This window comes from Psilocybe cubensis, chromosome 3, assembly GCF_017499595.1.
Source record: "Psilocybe cubensis strain MGC-MH-2018 chromosome 3, whole genome shotgun sequence".
In the NCBI taxonomy this organism is placed as follows: Eukaryota; Fungi; Basidiomycota; class Agaricomycetes; order Agaricales; family Agrocybaceae; genus Psilocybe; species Psilocybe cubensis.
The window spans coordinates 4000819-4020031 of record NC_063001.1 but is presented as its reverse complement, the minus strand read 5'-3'; the positions used below and the strand labels follow the sequence as shown (position 1 = coordinate 4020031).

The 19213-nt window shown below is 44.7% G+C and overlaps 6 protein-coding genes across 6 annotated transcripts; 2 read left to right on the top strand and 4 right to left on the bottom strand.

Moving 5' to 3' along the window:
- Positions 1 to 4197: 4197 nt before the first annotated feature.
- On the bottom strand, positions 4198 to 6144 carry JR316_0004097 (uncharacterized protein; the record flags this gene model as incomplete). Its single annotated transcript, XM_047889866.1, has 9 exons — positions 4198 to 4500; positions 4564 to 4726; positions 4779 to 4795; positions 4847 to 5334; positions 5394 to 5594; positions 5647 to 5786; positions 5839 to 5983; positions 6049 to 6065; positions 6128 to 6144. The coding sequence occupies 9 exons, from the start codon at positions 6142 to 6144 to the stop codon at positions 4198 to 4200; spliced, it is 1491 nt and encodes a 496-aa protein (XP_047752240.1).
- A 2244-nt stretch (positions 6145 to 8388) lies between these two features.
- JR316_0004096 (uncharacterized protein) lies at positions 8389 to 8833 on the top strand (the record flags this gene model as incomplete). The annotated part of the gene is made up of 2 exons (XM_047889865.1): positions 8389 to 8610; positions 8669 to 8833. 2 exons carry the CDS (start codon positions 8389 to 8391, stop codon positions 8831 to 8833), a joined length of 387 nt encoding a protein of 128 aa, XP_047752239.1.
- A 2226-nt stretch (positions 8834 to 11059) lies between these two features.
- JR316_0004095 (Armadillo repeat-containing protein 8) lies at positions 11060 to 14111 on the bottom strand (the record flags this gene model as incomplete). The annotated part of the gene is made up of 8 exons (XM_047889864.1): positions 11060 to 11825; positions 11886 to 12055; positions 12107 to 12729; positions 12782 to 13096; positions 13148 to 13520; positions 13568 to 13803; positions 13856 to 13953; positions 14002 to 14111. 8 exons carry the CDS (start codon positions 14109 to 14111, stop codon positions 11060 to 11062), a joined length of 2691 nt encoding a protein of 896 aa, XP_047752238.1.
- A 514-nt stretch (positions 14112 to 14625) lies between these two features.
- JR316_0004094 (C-factor) lies at positions 14626 to 15404 on the bottom strand (the record flags this gene model as incomplete). The annotated part of the gene is made up of 4 exons (XM_047889863.1): positions 14626 to 14912; positions 14963 to 15059; positions 15112 to 15194; positions 15254 to 15404. 4 exons carry the CDS (start codon positions 15402 to 15404, stop codon positions 14626 to 14628), a joined length of 618 nt encoding a protein of 205 aa, XP_047752237.1.
- A 751-nt stretch (positions 15405 to 16155) lies between these two features.
- Positions 16156 to 17407, top strand: JR316_0004093 (Alpha-ketoglutarate-dependent sulfonate dioxygenase; the record flags this gene model as incomplete). The annotated part of the gene is made up of 3 exons (XM_047889862.1): positions 16156 to 16844; positions 16894 to 17228; positions 17298 to 17407. The coding sequence occupies 3 exons, from the start codon at positions 16156 to 16158 to the stop codon at positions 17405 to 17407; spliced, it is 1134 nt and encodes a 377-aa protein (XP_047752236.1).
- Positions 17408 to 17461: 54 nt separating this feature from the next.
- On the bottom strand, positions 17462 to 18653 carry JR316_0004092 (D-malate dehydrogenase [decarboxylating]; the record flags this gene model as incomplete). The annotated part of the gene is made up of 2 exons (XM_047889861.1): positions 17462 to 18363; positions 18416 to 18653. 2 exons carry the CDS (start codon positions 18651 to 18653, stop codon positions 17462 to 17464), a joined length of 1140 nt encoding a protein of 379 aa, XP_047752235.1.
- Positions 18654 to 19213: the final 560 nt, after the last annotated feature.

Here is a 19213-nt window from a genome sequence, read left to right as displayed (position 1 = left end):
TTAAACGTAACCTAAATGTCATGAATTAACGTATCATATTCTTACTTAAAAATAATCTTGAAGGTCTGTCATGCTTCAGATTTAAGCTTTGCTAGCCACCATACCCGGTATCATCTTACCATTTCTCCCCAGGAGGTTATTGGAGGGTGAAAACACAAGAACAATAAGGTATGCTACCTGGAATGATTCCGGTTCCTGGGATATTTCTATTCAATCTCTACAATAGCTTGAAACGTCTTCGTTCACTTGCTCCACGATATTCTATAGACTGAAGGTATATCAATACAAAGAGAAAGGAGTATACATGTTTGGAAGCATCAAAGATCAACATGCGCGCTAAAAGCTATCTCCATCTACCAGCCGCGCGTCAATATTCAACACCAATGGCCCTGACTCAAGCTCAATAACCGTAATATATCAAAGTTTTCAATACCTCCGAACTGAAGATGAAGCTCACATTGTCGTTTCTGCTCGTCCACTCGTCGTAGGCAATCATTTCATCGGTGTAGTGTAGATGATCAGAAAGTAAGAAACATATGGCCTGATTTATCAATGATACTCATTTCAACTTAGGCTCATACGATCTAGAAGAGAACATTCTGATCTCCATCTGAGTAAAGGTTACCGGTAGGTATGAATGCTTCCTAATCTTCGTGCTGTGACTTGATGCACAGCTCTAAGCGGAATATATGTTTCCCATCTTCTGATATGTGATATTGATCCTACGAAGCTTAACTGCTATTTGAAGGAGTTAGTACTCCAAGAAACCGATACCTCTCTTCCAGCATAAGTAAATCTCTTTGAAAATGTGGCGCCCAGTGTTGAGTTACTTCCAGTATAGTTAAACAGCTATTATTTCTTTGAAGGCCTTCCATTATCAAAAAAACATTGCGTCGTGACAGTAACTAGTAGGTCTCCATCTGGCAGTCCATCTAGACACTTGACAGGCCGTTGACGGATCCCAGCTAAACCTACTCTTCCAACTTCTTTCCAGATATGCTACTCATCGACACGATTTAAAGAAGCCTGTCAGATAGATGTGAACATCCTTTCTGAATCATCTTTTCATTCGCCTTTCCAGTCAGTCATTCCTTTGGTCGCGCAGGTCACGACTATATAGCGATGTCCCAGTTTCCGGCAAACGTAGACAACGAGGAGTGGCAGCTGTTCGTAAATCTCTCTTTAATGTTGACTAGACTGGTACTGACACTTTGGCGCACTTCGATGTATTGCAAAATAGGTTTATTTATAACTGCTTTTCATGCATTTCTTATGGTTTGGGCAATTGACCTCTTTCCATTAATATGTATGCAGTATTGACATATAATGGTAGTAATACTCTACTATGACTATGTGCTTACCATCGGCGATGAGTATCGCCTCTACTGGACCTCCAATAAGGAGTTCGCGTTCGCCGGCGCATTATTTTACCTTAATCGCTACATTTCAGTGCTGGGACATATTCCTACCCTTATTGTTGGTGATGGATCGTGGTCGTATGGCAACAGGATGGAGGTGAGCCAAAGGCAAAAAATATATTTGTGCAAATGGGTGCTTATTGGTGTTTATAGACGTGCGTCCTCAATTTTTTTGTCCTCAGGAACAGGCTGTTGCTTATCAAGGACTACCTTTAACAGCTGTATTTGGGTCTATACCTATAACGATTATCTCTTAATAATATCACAAACACTTGTAGGAGGTATAGATATCTGCCATATAAGCCAATTTGTGATCAATCTGCTGAGAGTGTTCGTTTAGTCATCTCTATACTTCGAACATACGCTATGTATGGTCATAGTCGTCGAATCTTGACGTTTCTTTGGACTATCGGCATTTTATGCATTGCATATACAATGGTATTTCTCTCCAACTTTTTCAAATCATAAATCGCTTACAAATTACAGTTTTCAATGACCCGCCTGCGGGTCCGTTATGACTTCAATGCTTCTGATTTACCTCCAAGTGGATGCATTCTTCCGGTGGACGACGCTTCGTAAGTGGCCTGATTATTCATATTCATTGTGATTCTAAAACTGGACCTTGGACAGGTCAGAAGGTTTTTTTATATGAGTTCACAAGATTTTCTTGGAAAACTGACAGGTGTGCTGATTCCATACAGCTTTGGCAAGAACCTATATTGCCCTTCTGGTTTTTGAAAGCGTGATATTTGGCTTGACTTTGTATAAGTCCGTGATATCATGGTCAGCCTTCCAGGAGGTCACAATTATGTATATTTTAATTCGAGACGGTAAGAATGACTGTTATAAACCATAAATTGACACTGAAAGTGGCTTCATAATAGGTTCCATGTATTTTGGGTATGTTTCTCTTGTTTATGCCATCGTCGTGCACTGCTGTGCTTGCAAATTTAACCCCACTTATTGCGTATTTAACTCTCACTGTATAACAGAATCATAGTTCTCGCATCAGTTTCCGTGATAGTTTCATTCTACGTGCGTTCCAGTACATCTTTGTGTGCCCTATAGGAATAATAATAAAATTTTGCTTAGACATTCCCCCCATATTTACGAGGGATGACTTCAACTCTCACCAACGTGTAGGTGCCGCAAAATTTCCCTATTTTTTGAGAAGGCTAATAGAACAAGTCTATCTTCCACGGTGGCATCGAGGCTCTTACTCAACCTACGCAAGCCTAGGTTGCATCACACCCATACGACTAATGTCTCATCTCTGGTATTTGAGCGGGAAGAGCACAGTAGCGTTTCGATTGAAAGTCAAGTGGAAGTCTGACAATGCTGCGGGGAACATGCATCAAAGTATCGCGGTTCTGCCTTTTATTTCTTTAGTCAGACGAGACATGGTTAATTTTAACACACAAGGAAGTAATAAGTATGAAAGAAGTTATCAAAGGCAAAATTTGTCTCGTTATTAATAGACGCTGCGAACTTCTCGCTCCGTCTACTGAGGCTTCATACCATAATCTAATCCAAGAGTCAGGCCTACCCAGCTATTTGACATGAGAAGCTTTCATTCCGCAAAGCATAACACGAACGAATCGACCCCGAATTTGTGAAGAACCGTTCTGGACGGATGTATGTTCAGTATAAAGGAATGGTATCGCAATAGCTCTTAACCTATCTATAAGTTCAAAAGCACCTAGTCAATTCAAACCTTCAAGCCTCAAGCTTCTACCAAATCATACTGCCCAGAATGTTATATTCCCTGACCTCCGTCGTCGCAGCTGTTCTGCTTGCTGGCAATGCGATAGCAGCATCCATTACTGTCACCACACCGTGAGCATCTGAACTTGACAAGCACATATAACTACATATAATTGCCCTTCAAGCGCTAACGCTTCTACTTCGATCATAGAGCAAGCGTTATTCATGGCCAAGGAAGCTTTTTTACATGGAGTGGGGGGTCTAGTAAGTCTTTTTGAAGGCATAGACCGAAACGGAACATCTAACAAAGGCTCCCATCAGGTCCATACACAGTCGTACGTTCCTCTTCGCTGCGTTCTAAATATCTTGAACTTGCCGACTCTGACGAATGTTTGTCGCTGGGCTTGTATCTCATTTCAGTCGTCAGTAATTTTACACACTTCCATCATGGTCCCTAGTCATTGAATCATTTGATACAAAAAACAGACTTGTAGCCGGTACCTCAGCTCCCCAGATTCTTCAAAGCAATGTATTTGGAAACTCGTTTTTTTACAACCCCAGCGTCAACTCAGGTAACGGAACAATTTCCCAATCACCCTCATTGTCTAGCGCCCTGAACGCGAAAATCAGGAACTGTCATTCAGATCCAAATTTCGGATAACGTTGGAGATCTTGGGAAATCAGCATTCGTAGCTGTCCAATGAAACGCACAACCACAGAATCAACGGACAGACAGATATTAATTTTGAGATGTCATACTGTGCAATATATTAAATTCCGTTGGATGATGATGGGTATATAATTTTATATGTTTAGAGGATAAATAAAGTACATACGATCTCCATATCCCTGACTGATTGACAGCTTCACACCCGCCGAGCAATTGTCCGTACAGAGTGGCTTGGCTCGGTATTGTGCTCCCCTCCTCCACTCCGAGAGCACTATGATAGCATAGTATCCACGTAGCTACGCTCCGATTTTGATCTGCATCTCTTGAGTTTCTACGCTTCGAGTTGGTAGTGCAGACTGAAGGTAGCAGAAACAACCTTCCCGACGACATCCCTCAAAGAGCCCATCACGTTGACCGAGTCATGGATCTTTTGACCACTCGAACCACCGTAACAACACTTCGGCTCCCAGCTCGTCCCCCATCAACAACTCGGTTTGCAAACCAATGAGCACCATATACGAGGAACTGCATTGACATAACGATTCCGACTAGGAAAGAGACGCCAATTACACCCTGAGGCCAGGCATCAAATGCTACGAGGGCAAGGAAGCCCATAAGCGAAACAGCTGAGATGAACATGCAAAAAGCGGGGACCCGAGCAGAAAGCGAAAAGAAGAAGTAAGAATCATAAAGATCCTTGGCACGTGTCTGCGTAAAAACTGGTATGAGTACGATTTAAGTTGGGAAATTAAATTGTTGCGGAAGCCTCACGATGAACGTCCGTAAATCTGCCCAATTGTATCGGAGAAGAAACCACGCATCGCAGGCAATTCCAAGTCCGGATGCAACACTGCTCGTGGCAATAGCCGCCCTTGCATACGAATCCACGTTGAACATTGAGTCTGGGGATATGGAAAAAACAGCGGTGTCAACTCTGCAAAAGGCATCAGAAGAAAGGTTATTCAAGTAAAGAATGAACGACATACGCGGCCAAGGCTACCAGCTGTAAAGAAAGTTAGTCATTAACATGAACAACGGAAGATTGAGTACGCACAAGTCCACCAATAAACGTCCACTCATGTTGCAACCGAACAAATACGGCAGCAAATTGATCCTCATTTGCAGCTGTACTCAAATCCCCATACATAGTCAGAGATGCAAGCAGTCTTTGAACTAAATTCCGTTCGGGAGTGAAAACCACCTTCTCTGTGTACAGAGGAAGAGGGATATCAGAAAATGCCACAAAGGTTTGCTCGGTTGACTCGAACGAGATAATCTCTCCATTCGATACTAGAGTAGGATGAAGGTCTGTCGCTTTTGCATATTCGTCTCTGTCTCCAATGATGCGACCGTTTTGATCATCAGAATATGATGGTACGTCAGGCAGATAATCTCCATCACTGTTATCGAAGTTTTCGTCGTCTGTGTCGATGATATATCCTCTGATCCGCCGTCGAAGAGTTTGTTGGGCAGATGTAGAAGGTTTGGGAATTTCGTCTAGGCAATCGTCTGTGGCAATGGAGCATGAATCGTCTGTGGAAGCTGAAGCAACAAAAAACAGTTAGCATGAGCGTTTACAAGAAAGATGCAGGCAAACGCACATGCCGAACCCCTCCACTGACGAGAACTGCATATAGATGGTTCTGAATCTATGTCGCTCGAATATTTGAAGTGACGTTGGGTGGGCGGAGGCTTTATCTTCAGACGAAGGAAGGCTTTCTTCTGGGATCTTCCTTTGCTCGAACCCCCTGCATGACGTGTTGAGGTTCGGCATTGGAGGGAAAGATCCAGTTCTGCAAACGCTATGGTGGTAAGTAAGGATGCAATATATGATTTAGGACGATTTGAGCGTACTATGCTCCAGTTCCTGCTTCTTCAATAGCTCTCCTAAGGAATGCGATGCCGACGCCACCAGAATTTTCTTCTTCTTCTTTTTGCTCTGTGATCGATGCCAAACGTTAACATCGACCTTTGACAAGTGGCCAGCACCGTGGCTACGAAAATGGTCAGAGAACGAGAAACGCCATGCAACTTCACCATACGCACAATTTGAAAACATCTTTCTGATTGACGTTTTGGCCATCCACTCCCAGAGTGGTTTCGTGAACATCATGTTTGTCGATTTCTACAGTTACAATAGGTCGCCATCCCTTTTCTGGGCGCATCAAGCGTAATCCTTCAAGTAGTACAACTTTCAACGTCAGGTTTAGTCAGTGAGGTTATTCAATCGACCACAGGTACAGGGCGGGGGCTTACTTGTAAGGTGCCATGGCCTACAAGGCACAATCGTGATGCTTAGAACCATAGCGTTCTCATTACTTGCAAAACGACTCACTCTTCTTCCTGTTCCATCATGTATTACGGTCTTTAAAGAGGCATGAGAGTCTGTATGGTTGTCGTCAAGTTGTCGTCATCTGTCCTGTGGGAATGGCCGAATACATCGCTTGATTAGCAATAGCATGTTCCTGGCGGCGGTGCTGGTGGCACTTTGCTATGTGGAACGCCGGCACGGTTCGGCACGGAGTATGATATATTCCCACGATCAAGCGACATCCCGGACGCGTCCTATTAGGCCCCTATCTCCTTGTTTTGTTGTCAAGACGCGTGTATAAGGATTGCGCTAAGTATCGGGACTTCAAGATATCTCCAAGAGATATCAGGCTTAGGTGAGCTCTTGTCTTTCTTTTCTTGACAACATCCTCAGCTGACTTCTACGAGGCTGGCAATCAACAAACAATAAAGCCTCTTCCATTGGGCCGGAACCACCGTCGGGGAATCTGGTTTGATTATACCGGAGAACAGAGGATTTCTATCTCATGCGCGCTTATTCGAATCCACACTGGAGTTCCCCTTCTTTTGCGGCCCTGTCAGTATCGAAATCGTAATGCGACGCCTATTGGGCGACATCGACGACGCGATCCAGAGTGGTCTATGAGCTCGTGAAGGAGAACATGAATGCGCGTTTGCCTGATACTGAATTACGCTCTATTTTCAATCTTTCAGGCACATCCGGATGGTTCTTACGCATGGAATTCGCTGGAAATCAGCCATCAAATGACTTTTGACTGGTCGTTTTGACATGCGTACGAGATTTGTCCACAAGGAACTTACGCGGCTCTCGGACGTAGCTCTTTGCAAACGATATAATTGCGAGCAGACAGGAGCGATCTCTTCAGACGAAATGACTGTGAGCAAATTGCCCAGGCTGTTCATTAGCGCAACGCTTTACGCTGTAAGTAGAGATTTTCTTTGTGTAACCACCAATTGCCACATGCTAATACGCGTTGTTTCTATCTAACCAGCTGTCGGTACACGCGTGGCCCAGTTTACTGACGCGTCAGAGCAACAATTTGCCTGTTGGATGGACATCTATTGGTTGTTATAGGTGCGAATATTAATGCATGAAAGACCGTGGCTTAACATAAACACACAGTGATGTTCCATCGTCGCGTACCCTCAAAGTAGCCTCTTTCACGGATGTAACGGGAATGACTATTGAATCATGCCTCTCCTTCTGTACTCCCGCTGGGTATAAATTTGCAGGAGTCGAATTCTCTCGAGTAAGTGCACACAATACACAATAAGGATCGCAAACTCAGTTTCTGTTGCTAGGAATGCTGTATTTCGTTTACCTGACTTTGGTTAATTGTATGCTTACTTGTACGCCACAGACTGTGACAACGTGATTGAATCTCCAGGCGTTCCAATTGATTCCAGTACTTGCAATATGGCATGTACTGGTAATGCAGCCGAAATATGCGGTGGTGCAGGGGGTATCAACATATTCCAAAAGTGCGGTTAAGCATCCAATCAACCTATGATCGATATTTTTGACCTTATCATCCTCTAGCTCAGCGGCAGGTACTACTTCGACGGCAACGACGGCAACTACCACGTCCACGTCCACGCCCACAAGCACAACATCTATCATCGCCTCACCCACTCCGACAATCAAGCAATCTGCAGGGAATCCTCTCTTTCAATACAAAGGTTGTTACGAGTAAGATTTGTACACCGTGTCCCGATCACTGCTTCTTGACTACAATGGTGTATCAGGGATGGTGTCAGCGGATTACCGCGCTCCTTATTACATCAACAAAACCTACCACAAGGCGCATCTGCAGAGAATTGCGTAGCTGCCTGTACAGCCGCTGGATTCGTTATAGCAGGTTTAGAATTTGGACAAGAATGTTGTAAGTATCGTTTCTTCTGCCTTTTGATTAGATCATAAATGTTCTTTGCTTTTCTCTTCCCAAGGGTGCGATTCATATATGCCCTTGGCGTTACCAGTAGCAGATTCGGATTGTAACATGGTTTGCAATGCCGACAACACCCAACTCTGTGGTGCAGGAAATCGTCTAGCTGTATATGTCGACTCCACAGCGCCTGCTCTAGATCTCAACACATGTTTAAACAATGCACAACTTCAAGGCGGTAATGTACCGCAGTTCAAATTTACTTTGGAAGGTCGATATGTACCTGCGTTTCCTGGCGCTCCGGTGAGTGTCCCAGGTCTCCTGGGAAACTCTCCGGTGCCAGTTGGGTCAAATGGTCTCCATTTGCAAATCCTCACGGTAAAAAATTCACCACTCTCCAATGTCCCCACTAAAACACGACGTACATCAGGGAAGATCTGCTACTCAACCTCACGTCTACACATTACCCATAGAAACGGTCGGTGCACCTGAAGCTCTGCTTGTCAACGATCTTCAGGGGAATGGGCTGGGTGAAGCAGTACAGCTAGTCCCAGGAGGTCAGCAATTCTTCGATGTCGGTACATTTGACAACTTCGTCACTGGCTTCAATTATTGCGCACAGGTACGATAGAGTTGTGTCTCGACTTGTTAAAAGGAGTGTTGATGTTAGCTTTACTTAGCCCAACCCATTCACTGCGTCAACCTATATAGGACCCCCAGTTCTAGCGGTCAACCTTCGCTCTGATGTGTGGGCATTCTGCGCTGCGGGGCTAACGTACCTTAAGAATGCTACATCAGAACCTTGTTCCGACGTTCTTCTAGCTATGACTCCCCCAATCAACTAGTGACACAGGCACCGGCATAAATGTGCCCATCGAGGTGAATGCGGCCTACATAGTTTTTTACATCGATAAATTGATACAGACACAAAGGTGTATAAATGATTTGTACTCCCGCACGAGCACCTGTCGGCAAATATTATTGTAGACGTGCAATTACCTAAAAAAATTGAATGAAAGCGAAGGAACCACGGGTACATGAATACAAAAATTGTATGTAGTATATACAAATGAATGTGACCTGTGAAATGAACGAATCGATGATGAAAGATGCAAATTGGTATGCTGGTTGAATATATTCTACAGAATGAATTGAAGAGAAACCATTTAACGGGCTGCATATCGCGGTTCAGTTTTTCGCCAGTTCACCACTGAAGTCTGGGACTTACTTGGATACAGATATACGACCAAATACATTCTAAACCTTGGAGCGCCGGTCTGCCACCAGTGTTGTTGATGATGGGGAACTTTCAATTTGACTCGTTAGCGGTTTTGGTACGGAGAACTGCCATTCCACACAGTCATTAGACATCTGAATGATGTTAATTAGTAGTCACTGAATAAGTGAACTGGGACCTACAGGCGGTCTCTCAATATCTTGCGCCGTATTCTGACGGAGGATCGTTCGCGAGTTGAGTCTGAAAGAGAGGATTAAGGGTGTCTCTGTGCGTACAGAGGTAGTTCACTTACGATGCAAGCAATGAGTTCGAGTGCCCTGTATTGTGAATTTCTTGGTCAGCAATGACTATCTGCATGGTATGAGGGTATTCTCACATCTCGCTAAACAAATAAACAGCGCCAGCCATATAACTGAGCAGTAGGCCCCAGTGATAAGTAACAATATCGCGACGAGAAAATGGAGTTTATGCGTACAATTTCCTGGCATCAAAAGAAACTATAAACGTTCAGATATATCACACACGCAAGAAATGAAATGTCAATTTTGACTTACACAGACTAGAACCGAGAGTTCACTGATGCTCTTCAAAAGCCCAGTCTCTGTGATAATTTAAGATAAGAGGTGTGATTGTAGCCAATATTTTCACTAACCTAGTATAAGTTTCATGATTGAATGTATATTTGCGGATGTGCTGTGATGTGAAGGACAAGGCGTATTTTTACTGAGGAGAACGCGGTTGTGGGAAATGACATTCATACCTTCCCATCGTCCGAACTCTGAGTTTATTGAGATAGTAGAAAAGTGAAAACGCCTCAACAAGGTCGACCGCCGTACTCAAACTGAGAACAATGATGATCTTCCAGCGGCATTTGTTCTCAAAATCCAGCACTGTCGATGAGTAAAGCGCTTTAAAGTAAAGGAACATCTCCAGGCCGAATGCTGCTCCAGTAGCAAGCCAACACATTATCGGTACAAGGAGACGGCCTTCGCTGACCATGCGTAAACGTTCTGCAAAAAAAACCTGATTGATATTCAAAATGAGAACGATGATGAGACAGGATGCTCATGGGTATGTATATTACCTGTACAACTGGTCCTATGAAAGCTCCTAATAGAAGAGTTGTTGGCAAAGACACAGGTGGACGATCCAAAATGGCGAAAAAATTTCCATAATTGGAGATCGTCCACAGGTAGATGAAATTGCACACGCAAGCACAATGTGCAAGTTCGATAAGCCTGACAGTAGCGCACCGGGGTTAAACATTGAGATCTGCACCGTAACAAATATGTCATACCATATGAAGGATACCTGTGCAACCTGAGTTTTCAAGTCCGTCATGCAATCATGTAGATAACTTACCAGAAACTTAAAAGTGCGTCGGTCGTCAGGGAAATTCACGAAGTACATGTATACTTGCAAGGTGCATATTCCAAAAAGAAACACAGAGACCAGCGAACCTATTGACAGTGCGCCCAAAGTGGAATGGATATCGGGGAAAGAGACAGTGTTGAGCTCCATGTTGGCAGGGGACGGGGGAGGGAGGACGGGACGCATTCGCAAGGTTCACCTGAAAATACTGCTTTATACTGATTGAGATTAGTCAAGGACCACCGTTTCATCTCAGTGCCCATAGGAGGTTGAAACTCTGTTGATGATAACAGCCTTCGACCCATCACTGAGTCTTCTGATTCATCAATGATCTAAATTTCGGGTATAAACGGTTAAACCTGTAATTTAATAGAAGAGTACATCCCCAGATTCGATACAAAATAACCTACAAGAACCGACATATCAAACCAATGCCAAATCTAGGAACAACAGAGCACAGGAATCATGTGAGGTACGTCTCACCGCGTTCCAACCATTCTAGAGCCGTCCGTGCCCTCTGAATGACATCCCGATCGTCCTCGAGTGCCATAGGAGATGACCAGCTGTGATGACTGGTATGTCCGTAGGGCTGAATTCGTCCGCTGGCGGGGACATGATGGGCCAGTGAATGGGAATGATGATGCATAGATCCGCTGCCACCCCAGCTACCATATACGCCAGTGACTGGCACTGGAGCATGACTAGGCGGGGATCTTAGTGGGCTGCGGCCACCCCAATGTCCAGCTCCTCCCGAAGTTGGACTAAGACTGACACCGATGGCAGGAGGGTGGTTGTGACCATGTCCGAGTCCATGGGTACTATGGCCTGACCATTCGCATAGCCGTCTAAGAGTGCTGATGATCCCAGCGTCCATCATTTCTTTCCGCCTTCTTGGGTTACTCTGTGCAAGGGTCAAAATACAAGAGACGGCAGGACGTCTTATGTCAGATGTGGATTCTGCTAAGCATGATTGTAGGGAGGTGAGCATCCCAGGGAATCGAAGAATCATGTCCTGTTGATCGTGTGATCCGTTTGCTAAATTGGCGATCGCGAAAGCAGCTTGGAGAACAACGTCTGTGCAAGAGGATCGCAGTCCAGCGACAATCTTCTCAAGGACCTGAGGGCCGAGCTCTCTAAAGATCATGGCAATACCCTCTTCATTTTCTGCAAGGTTCCGAAGGGTGTAGAAACCTTGTTCCTGTATATCTTCATCTGCGTCGCTGAGGAAACTGGAAAAAATAAATTTAGTACCGTGTGGACAGTACACTATATCCAATTGTACAACTGACTCGGAAAGCTGTGTCCAGCCGATATGGCTCATAATATCCCTCTTTGTTTCAGTGCTAGTTTTCTTCACCAGATTTTTAACAGCCCATAGGGCATTAAGTCTGAGGGGTGGATCGCCTGATTCTCTGAGAATGTAAACCAAGCGTGGCATCAATTTCTCCTCCAGGTAAATCTGAACAGAAAATTATAAGTATAGCACAACAGTGAGACGAAAATAACATACGGGTCTCAGCGGGGAAAAGTCGTTGACAATGTTGCAAACGGCAGAGAGTGCAGCGCCGAGCACTCGACGATCTTCGCCCAATCCATCGCGTGTGCCTGTAACTGATGTATCCATAGACGAACTTTCGTCTTTGGATTTTTTTGTCCCCCCTTCTTTAGCTTTACCAGTAGCGTTCCCCACGGTTCCAGGGTTTGAACTACTACCTCCATAGCGATCCCCAAGGTCTTGACCAAGTACAATTCGCAGTACATCCATTCCGAGGCCGCTGTCGACTATACTCGTCCGCAGGACCGAAACCGCACGTGATATAGCTCTTACACACTGGCATGCAGCGTAGCGGGTTCCCGTGTGTCTCTTTGCACGCAAAGCTCGCGATATGCAGGGCAGAAGACTAAGTTCGTCCGTTATTCTTCTCCGGATGTCGTCCGAGGATAATGCCAATGATGCGAGTGCTATAAGGGCAGCCTCTCGCAAGGCGGCCAAGCTCTCTGGCTCTCCTTCTTCCCACTCATTTGGATCTGATTCTGTAGGATTGATCGAACGAACTAACTCGCCCAAGTTGTCAAGGCATCCTCTTTTAGAAGCGTCATGACAAAAGGTATCATTATCTGACACCAAATGGTCTGATAGGAGCTGATTAGATTAGCCATAATTGGTGGGTGTAATTTAGCTCACGCAAAATATAACAGGCTTTCGTCTGGCTTTTGTGAGAGTCGGTTGAGGGTGGAGAGGAAATCATCCCATTGACGACGTTGATCACAGTGCGTTTACAATCTTCTTCAAGAGATGGTTTATGGGGAGCAGGAGTGTGTGCAAGACTGTGGGATGTCGTTGCGGAGGTGGGAGAGGTCATAGAATGCGGCGGTGGAATTGAAGAGGGAGAGGGGGGAAGAGCTCGCAAAATATGGGTGATACATATACAAGCAGCCAGCTGGACATCCACTGTTCGGGATTTGGTGAATTTTAGAATAGTTTCAAGGGGAGGAGCGTCTTTATGGACAAATTATTAGTATAAGCACACTAATCGTTAATACTACTCACCAACCAAAGGTTTGGTTAGAAAAGTGGCTATAATTGGGTTTTCTTTGGCAAGAGCGGCCAACGCGGACAAACAGGCCTCTACTAGCTTACAGTCGTATTCTCGCCGGTACTCTCCAAGCAGTGCTATAAGCTGTCTTGCCACCCATGGCGATGTGTGGCTCGCTGATAAAGCGGTTTTTTCCCACCCGCGGCGGGACTTTACCTCGCGCTGTCGCTCGGCAGGAGGGAGCCACTCTGTCACTGCACGACGATTCACATCAGAGCGAATGGTAGTCGATAACATCTGTGCAATAGATGTCGAGACAGCGTACGCGGCGGGGATGGAAGGAGAGGGGGGGAGCAACAATGGTAGATAAATGTCTAGTGTTTCGGTCTGCGTATGTGAGAGTGAATGCGTATAGATAATAGCATGAACCGTACCTGAAAAAGATATTCGAGTGCATGCCGCGCTTCATTGCGTATCATAGATCTGTCTGGCCTTAAACCCCACATTGACGGTCCGACGACATCAGCGATTGAAGCTGCAAGCGTTCGAAGAGCTCGTGAAAACGCTGCTCGTACAGAAAGAGGCTCGGATGGTGTGAAGTATGAGATAGCATAGACAAAGGCATGGTGAGCGTTGGCCCTCAAAAGTGTTCCAAGCGCTTCTTCAGAACCTGTAATATATCAATCATGAATACAGACCACTTCCTTTAGTTCGCTGCATACCGTATGATAACGATGCGATTATATGTGCTGCCTCGATCCGCAAAGCATCATTTGTGGATTTCTCAGAAGAATATGGAGCATTCAAACAGTCAATGAGCCTGAAGACAGCTGTAAGATTCATAGAAATGAACATCCAGTCCACTCACGTCGATATAAAATGGGTGTCTCTCACAAGCTGTACTTTGGCCAGAGGATTCCCGATAACGACGTTTTTTGCCTTCTTTAAGTTGGTGACGGTGAGGGAGGGGATGGTCATTTTTCAGCCTAGGTCGTCGACGGCGTCGACGGCGTCGCTGACGTTGTCGTTGTGGTGATTAGCGGGAGGCTGATGTCGGCTTCGGCGAGCCACAGCGATGACAAACAAATCATTATTAACAATAATATTGTGATAAGTTTAATAAATAAATATTGATCTGAGCCTAATCTGACTTTAAACCTTAAAGTCAGATTAGTTCTGCAGTGAAGTGTGCCATGAAGTGTTCAACGTTCAGTCGTCACACATAATCACGCAGTTACTCGCCCGCATACCTAGTGGTTGTTACGTAGAAGATGGATATGTAGAGACCAAATATTAATTTTGAGTACTATAATCAACCAGACGTTCGGTTCACTAGTCAGTCGGTGTGATGGTCTGACTGAATGCATTCATATGGATATGTGCATATAACACATTAAAGCCCATATTCTAATTGTAAAGGGAATCGAACCACGCGAAGGAGGGTAGACCGAAGGTGTGGTGAAAACAAATGTTAGAAGCCTATAGAACTGCTCTAATAGTCCATTATATCACCATTCCACCTTACGTATCCTCCATTTGGCAGATTGAGGGATGCCTCGGGAGTGCCAAACGTCTCAATGATATTCACCAACGAACTCATGCACACATCCATATCATCTTCTCCAACATAATTGGTCATCTTTGTTGGAACATATCCAGGATGAATAGCGAGTGCTATAACGTTCGGGGCAGTTTTCTGACAGTCCATTGCAATATTTTTTGTTAATTGATTGAGGGCGCATTTAGAAATTCTGTAGCAGGCATTTCCTCCGATGTTATCTACATATATAACATTAGCATGTCATGTTAAAGATGGAAAACATAAATACCGGCAATGCTTGCAAAATCCGACGATATGTTTATGATCTTTCCCTGAGCAGACCGAGAGAGGTAGGGAAGGAAATACTTTGAAGAGAGGAACGGACCCTTTTTATTTGTGCATAAGGTTGGAATAGCATCGAAAATTTATACGACTCACAAGAGTGTTTACTTTGAAATGATTAAGGATATCGTCTGCCGAGAGTTCATTAAAGGCCTTATCATCCCACATATTGTATATTCCTTTGAATCAACGACAATCTCAGAAAGCCCCACTAATTGAGTGTAGCAAAAATAAATACCGGCAGAGTTGATCAAAATATCAACGTCCTCGTTATCGAAGATCTTTGAGGCGTTGTTGATCGATGCCTCATCAATAAAATCTACTTCAGTGGTTAGCACGCCTCGTCGTTGAAGCTGTCCTATTGTCAGGGAGATTGCATACAAAGTCATTGTAAGTACTTGCCTCTGCAGTAGAAGGGTCACTCCGAGACTGTGGGCGATAGCTTCCGTAGACCTTATGCCCTCTGTCAAGAAGCCTCGTGGCCAGTTCATAACCTATACCCCTGTTTGCCCCTGAATCATTGATTCAGTCGTGAAGTAATTGGAATGATGACCATTTACCTATAATAAAAATATTGTATTTTCTGCTCATGTTGTTATTGAGGATGAGAACTGTGGTGGTTGGCAACAAAGAAGAGCGATTTCTTATAGTGAAATACTGTCAGCAGTCACAATGAACACTTGGTACTTGACACTTACTCTGCTTGGCATCTGGAAGTTCCCGGTTCTGATGAAGGAACAAAAGGATGATTTTTCAACACAACGTGTCAACCATTTCCTTCACGTAATGTAGGATGATTAGTGAGATATGTCACGCTTTGAGGTATGATATCGATTCTTGTGCTGTGATGTAATGATAGGCGCTCAAATGTGGAGAGCTCGGTGTTTCAAATGCCTATAAACAGAATTGATATCTGTTTTTTGGCTTCTCCAGGACGCGAAAATTCACAGGTAGGAGATTGTAATATATTGGTATGGTTCCAGTTAGTACACGCCTGCTTGCCGACCTAGCGATAATACGATTATCTCCTTGAAGAACTAAATCATAATGAAATTACCGCACGTATATTGACCTCAAGCCAGCTGCGCAAAGAAAATTGAAAGTATAAATTCAATGTTGTTCCATCACTCATGCTGTACTATGCCTCCTAACAATATGTCTCCGGAATCCGAACCACCCATTGAGAACGATGGCCACGAATCTCGAACAGACGATTTCATTGTCTACGATATCAATGTCCCTTACATCGGGCTTACTGAAGAAACCAACAGGACCACAAACTATCCCCAGTATATGCCTTCATGGGATCCTATCTGGTTCGATCCGTTACCGCCTTTCGAATTTCACGACCCTGCCCTAAGAGCCAAAAATCCGTCTATGCCTAATCTTCTGTCGCCGTCGGCCCAGATTACACACATACAACCAGGATTCGGTAGTATAGTCCACGGGGTGCAGCTGAACAAGCTGTCTGATGCCGGAAAAGACGAGCTAGCATTGCTCATATCGCAAAGAAAGGTAGTTGCATTTCCAGATCAGGATATGATCGACGACGGACCCGCATTCCAACAAGAATTCATGAAATATTTTGGAAAACCAAACTATCAGCCTGTTTCGGGAACGATACCTGGATTTCCGGGTTTCCACATTATTCACCGGAGTGGAAATGTGGAGGAGATCACAAACTTTTTAGAGAGGAAGTCAACAACGACGCTATGGCATCAAGACGTTAGCTACGAGCGCCAGCCTCCTGGATATGTAATGCTTGGTTTACTCCAGGGCCCGGAAGTAGGCGGTGATACTGTATTTGCGGATACGGCGGCAGCATACAAGTAAGTTAATAATCCATTTGTCTTGATATATTCTCATTCATGTAACTAGGCTTATCTCTCCGGTCTTACGGTCATTTTTGGATGGTTTATTTGCCACTCACTCCTCGAGTAACATGATCGCTCATACACGACGGGCGGGGGGACTTGTCCGGAAAGATCCTGTTGACAATGTCCACCCTCTTGTTCGTATCCACCCAGTCACAGGTGAAAAATGCTTGTTTGTAAATGGAGAATTCATCACAAGAATTCATGGACTCAAGGACGCGGAAGCGAAAGTTCTCCTCGACTTCCTTCTCCAGCACATCATTACTGGTCATGATTTCCAAGCCAGAGTCAAGTGGAAGCCTAAAACAATTGTACTATTTGATAACCGCAGTACACTCCGTAAATATTTTCTGCTTGGACTGTATTCTGTCGAGTGGAAGCTGATCGAAATTTTGTATTTTTCTGTAGACACTGCTGTCGTCGACTATGTTAGCGAAGATAGTGGTGCCGCTGCTAGACATATATTCCGTCTCTGTGCCATGGCAGAGAAACCCATTCCAGTTCAAAAGTCAAAATGATATTTTCAGCATGAACATATTTGTTAATAGAATTTCGAGTGCTAGTTACTGAATTTAGTTCTTTGCTGACTTGAGAATCTCTCTTTCAATGGCACTCCCAAGTCCTTCAGTTGTTCCCTTCCCATGCATATCCGGTGTCAGGACGTCTTGTTCTCCTCTGAGCTGCGCTTCCTTGGCTCCACTGAGAACTACTTCAATTGCCCTCATTACCGCATTGGCTGCATCCTTCTCTCCGAGGTGCTCGAGCATCATTTGTCCTGCCCAGATCATGCCAATTGGGTTGGCGATTCCTTTTCCTGCGATATCAGGGGCACTTCCATGCACGGGCTCGAACAAACTTGGCATCCAATTTTTATCTCCTCGTTTGGCTGCGGGGTTTAAGTTTGCTGAGGGTGCGATCCCGATGGTTCCAGTACATGCAGGCCCAAGATCTGATAAAATATCTCCGAAAAGGTTGGATCCAACAACGACATCAAAGGTATGAGGACGCTGGACGAAGTGGGCACAGAGGATGTCAATATGATATTTCTCTACCGTAACATCCGGGTATTCCTTTCCTATTGCCTCGACCCGCTCGTCCCAGTAAGGCATTGTGATCGATATCCCATTTGATTTTGTTGCAGAGGTAAGCTTTTTAGCAGGCCTACTGCGTGCCAGTTCAAAAGCGTATCGTACGACTCGGTCCACACCGGTCCTGGTAAACACCGTGTTTTGGATGACGGTCTCACGGTCGGTACCCTCGAAGATCCTTCCTCCAATAGAGCTGTACTCGCCCTCGGTGTTCTCCCGAACGGTGACAAAGTCAATAGGCTTATTGTCTCGATTAGCTAAGGGGGATTTTACTCCAGGAATAAGACGACATGGTCTCAGGTTGATATACTGGTCAAATTCCCGTCTGAACAAAAGCAAGCTTCCCCACAATGAAATGTGGTCTGGCACCGTAGAAGGGTCACCGACTATTGCATGGTCATATCATCTCAACAACGATCGAAAACTCGTACTGCATACCTGCTCCAAAATATATAGCATCGCATGCCTGTAACAGCTCTTTCCAATCGTCTGGAAGCATTTTTCCGTGCTGAAGATAGTAGGTGCACGATGCCCATGTATAGTGTTGAAATATCAACTTGAACCCAAACACTTTTGCAGCCGATTCTAAGCACCGTAGAGCTGGAGGCATGACTTCAGTGCCTATTCCATCTCCAGGAAGGACAGCGATCGTATATGAACGGGGTGTTTCCATCATGGTAATGTGTGAAGCTTTGAAAGAAGCCCCTAAATTTTCGTCTTGTCGATCTTTCCTCCGCTATTCGGGTTTTCGGCAATACAACCAATGTTTTTACCGGTAGCTAAATATTTTAGAAGGGGTGTTATATAATGGCGGAGCGCTGAAGAACAAGTAACTCGGAGCAACATTTCTATTCTTTTTAGTTATCGAGAAGCCTTCCTCCGCCCCATCTCAGCAGACGCCTCGTTTCACGCTCCGGAGTCGGTGAAGCCTCGTTATCTTGTTTGCAAGTTATCGGCCGTCGGTTAGGCCATCAAACAATCATTTCTCACACACATCGGTGTGATGTTGCCTCACCAAGTTTTAGGACGAACGGAGCACGGGATCTTGAGAAACCGAATCAACGTCCAAACCGAACAACCCCATAGTAATCACACCATTCTTTTTCTTTTACTTTTTCGCGTCGACTTGATCCAATTTTTATAGACTACTCTGAACAGTTGGTGTCGGTTGTATTCACATAATTTGGAAATATTTCATACCGCCATTAAATGAGAGCCAATATCGCGTCTGCATAG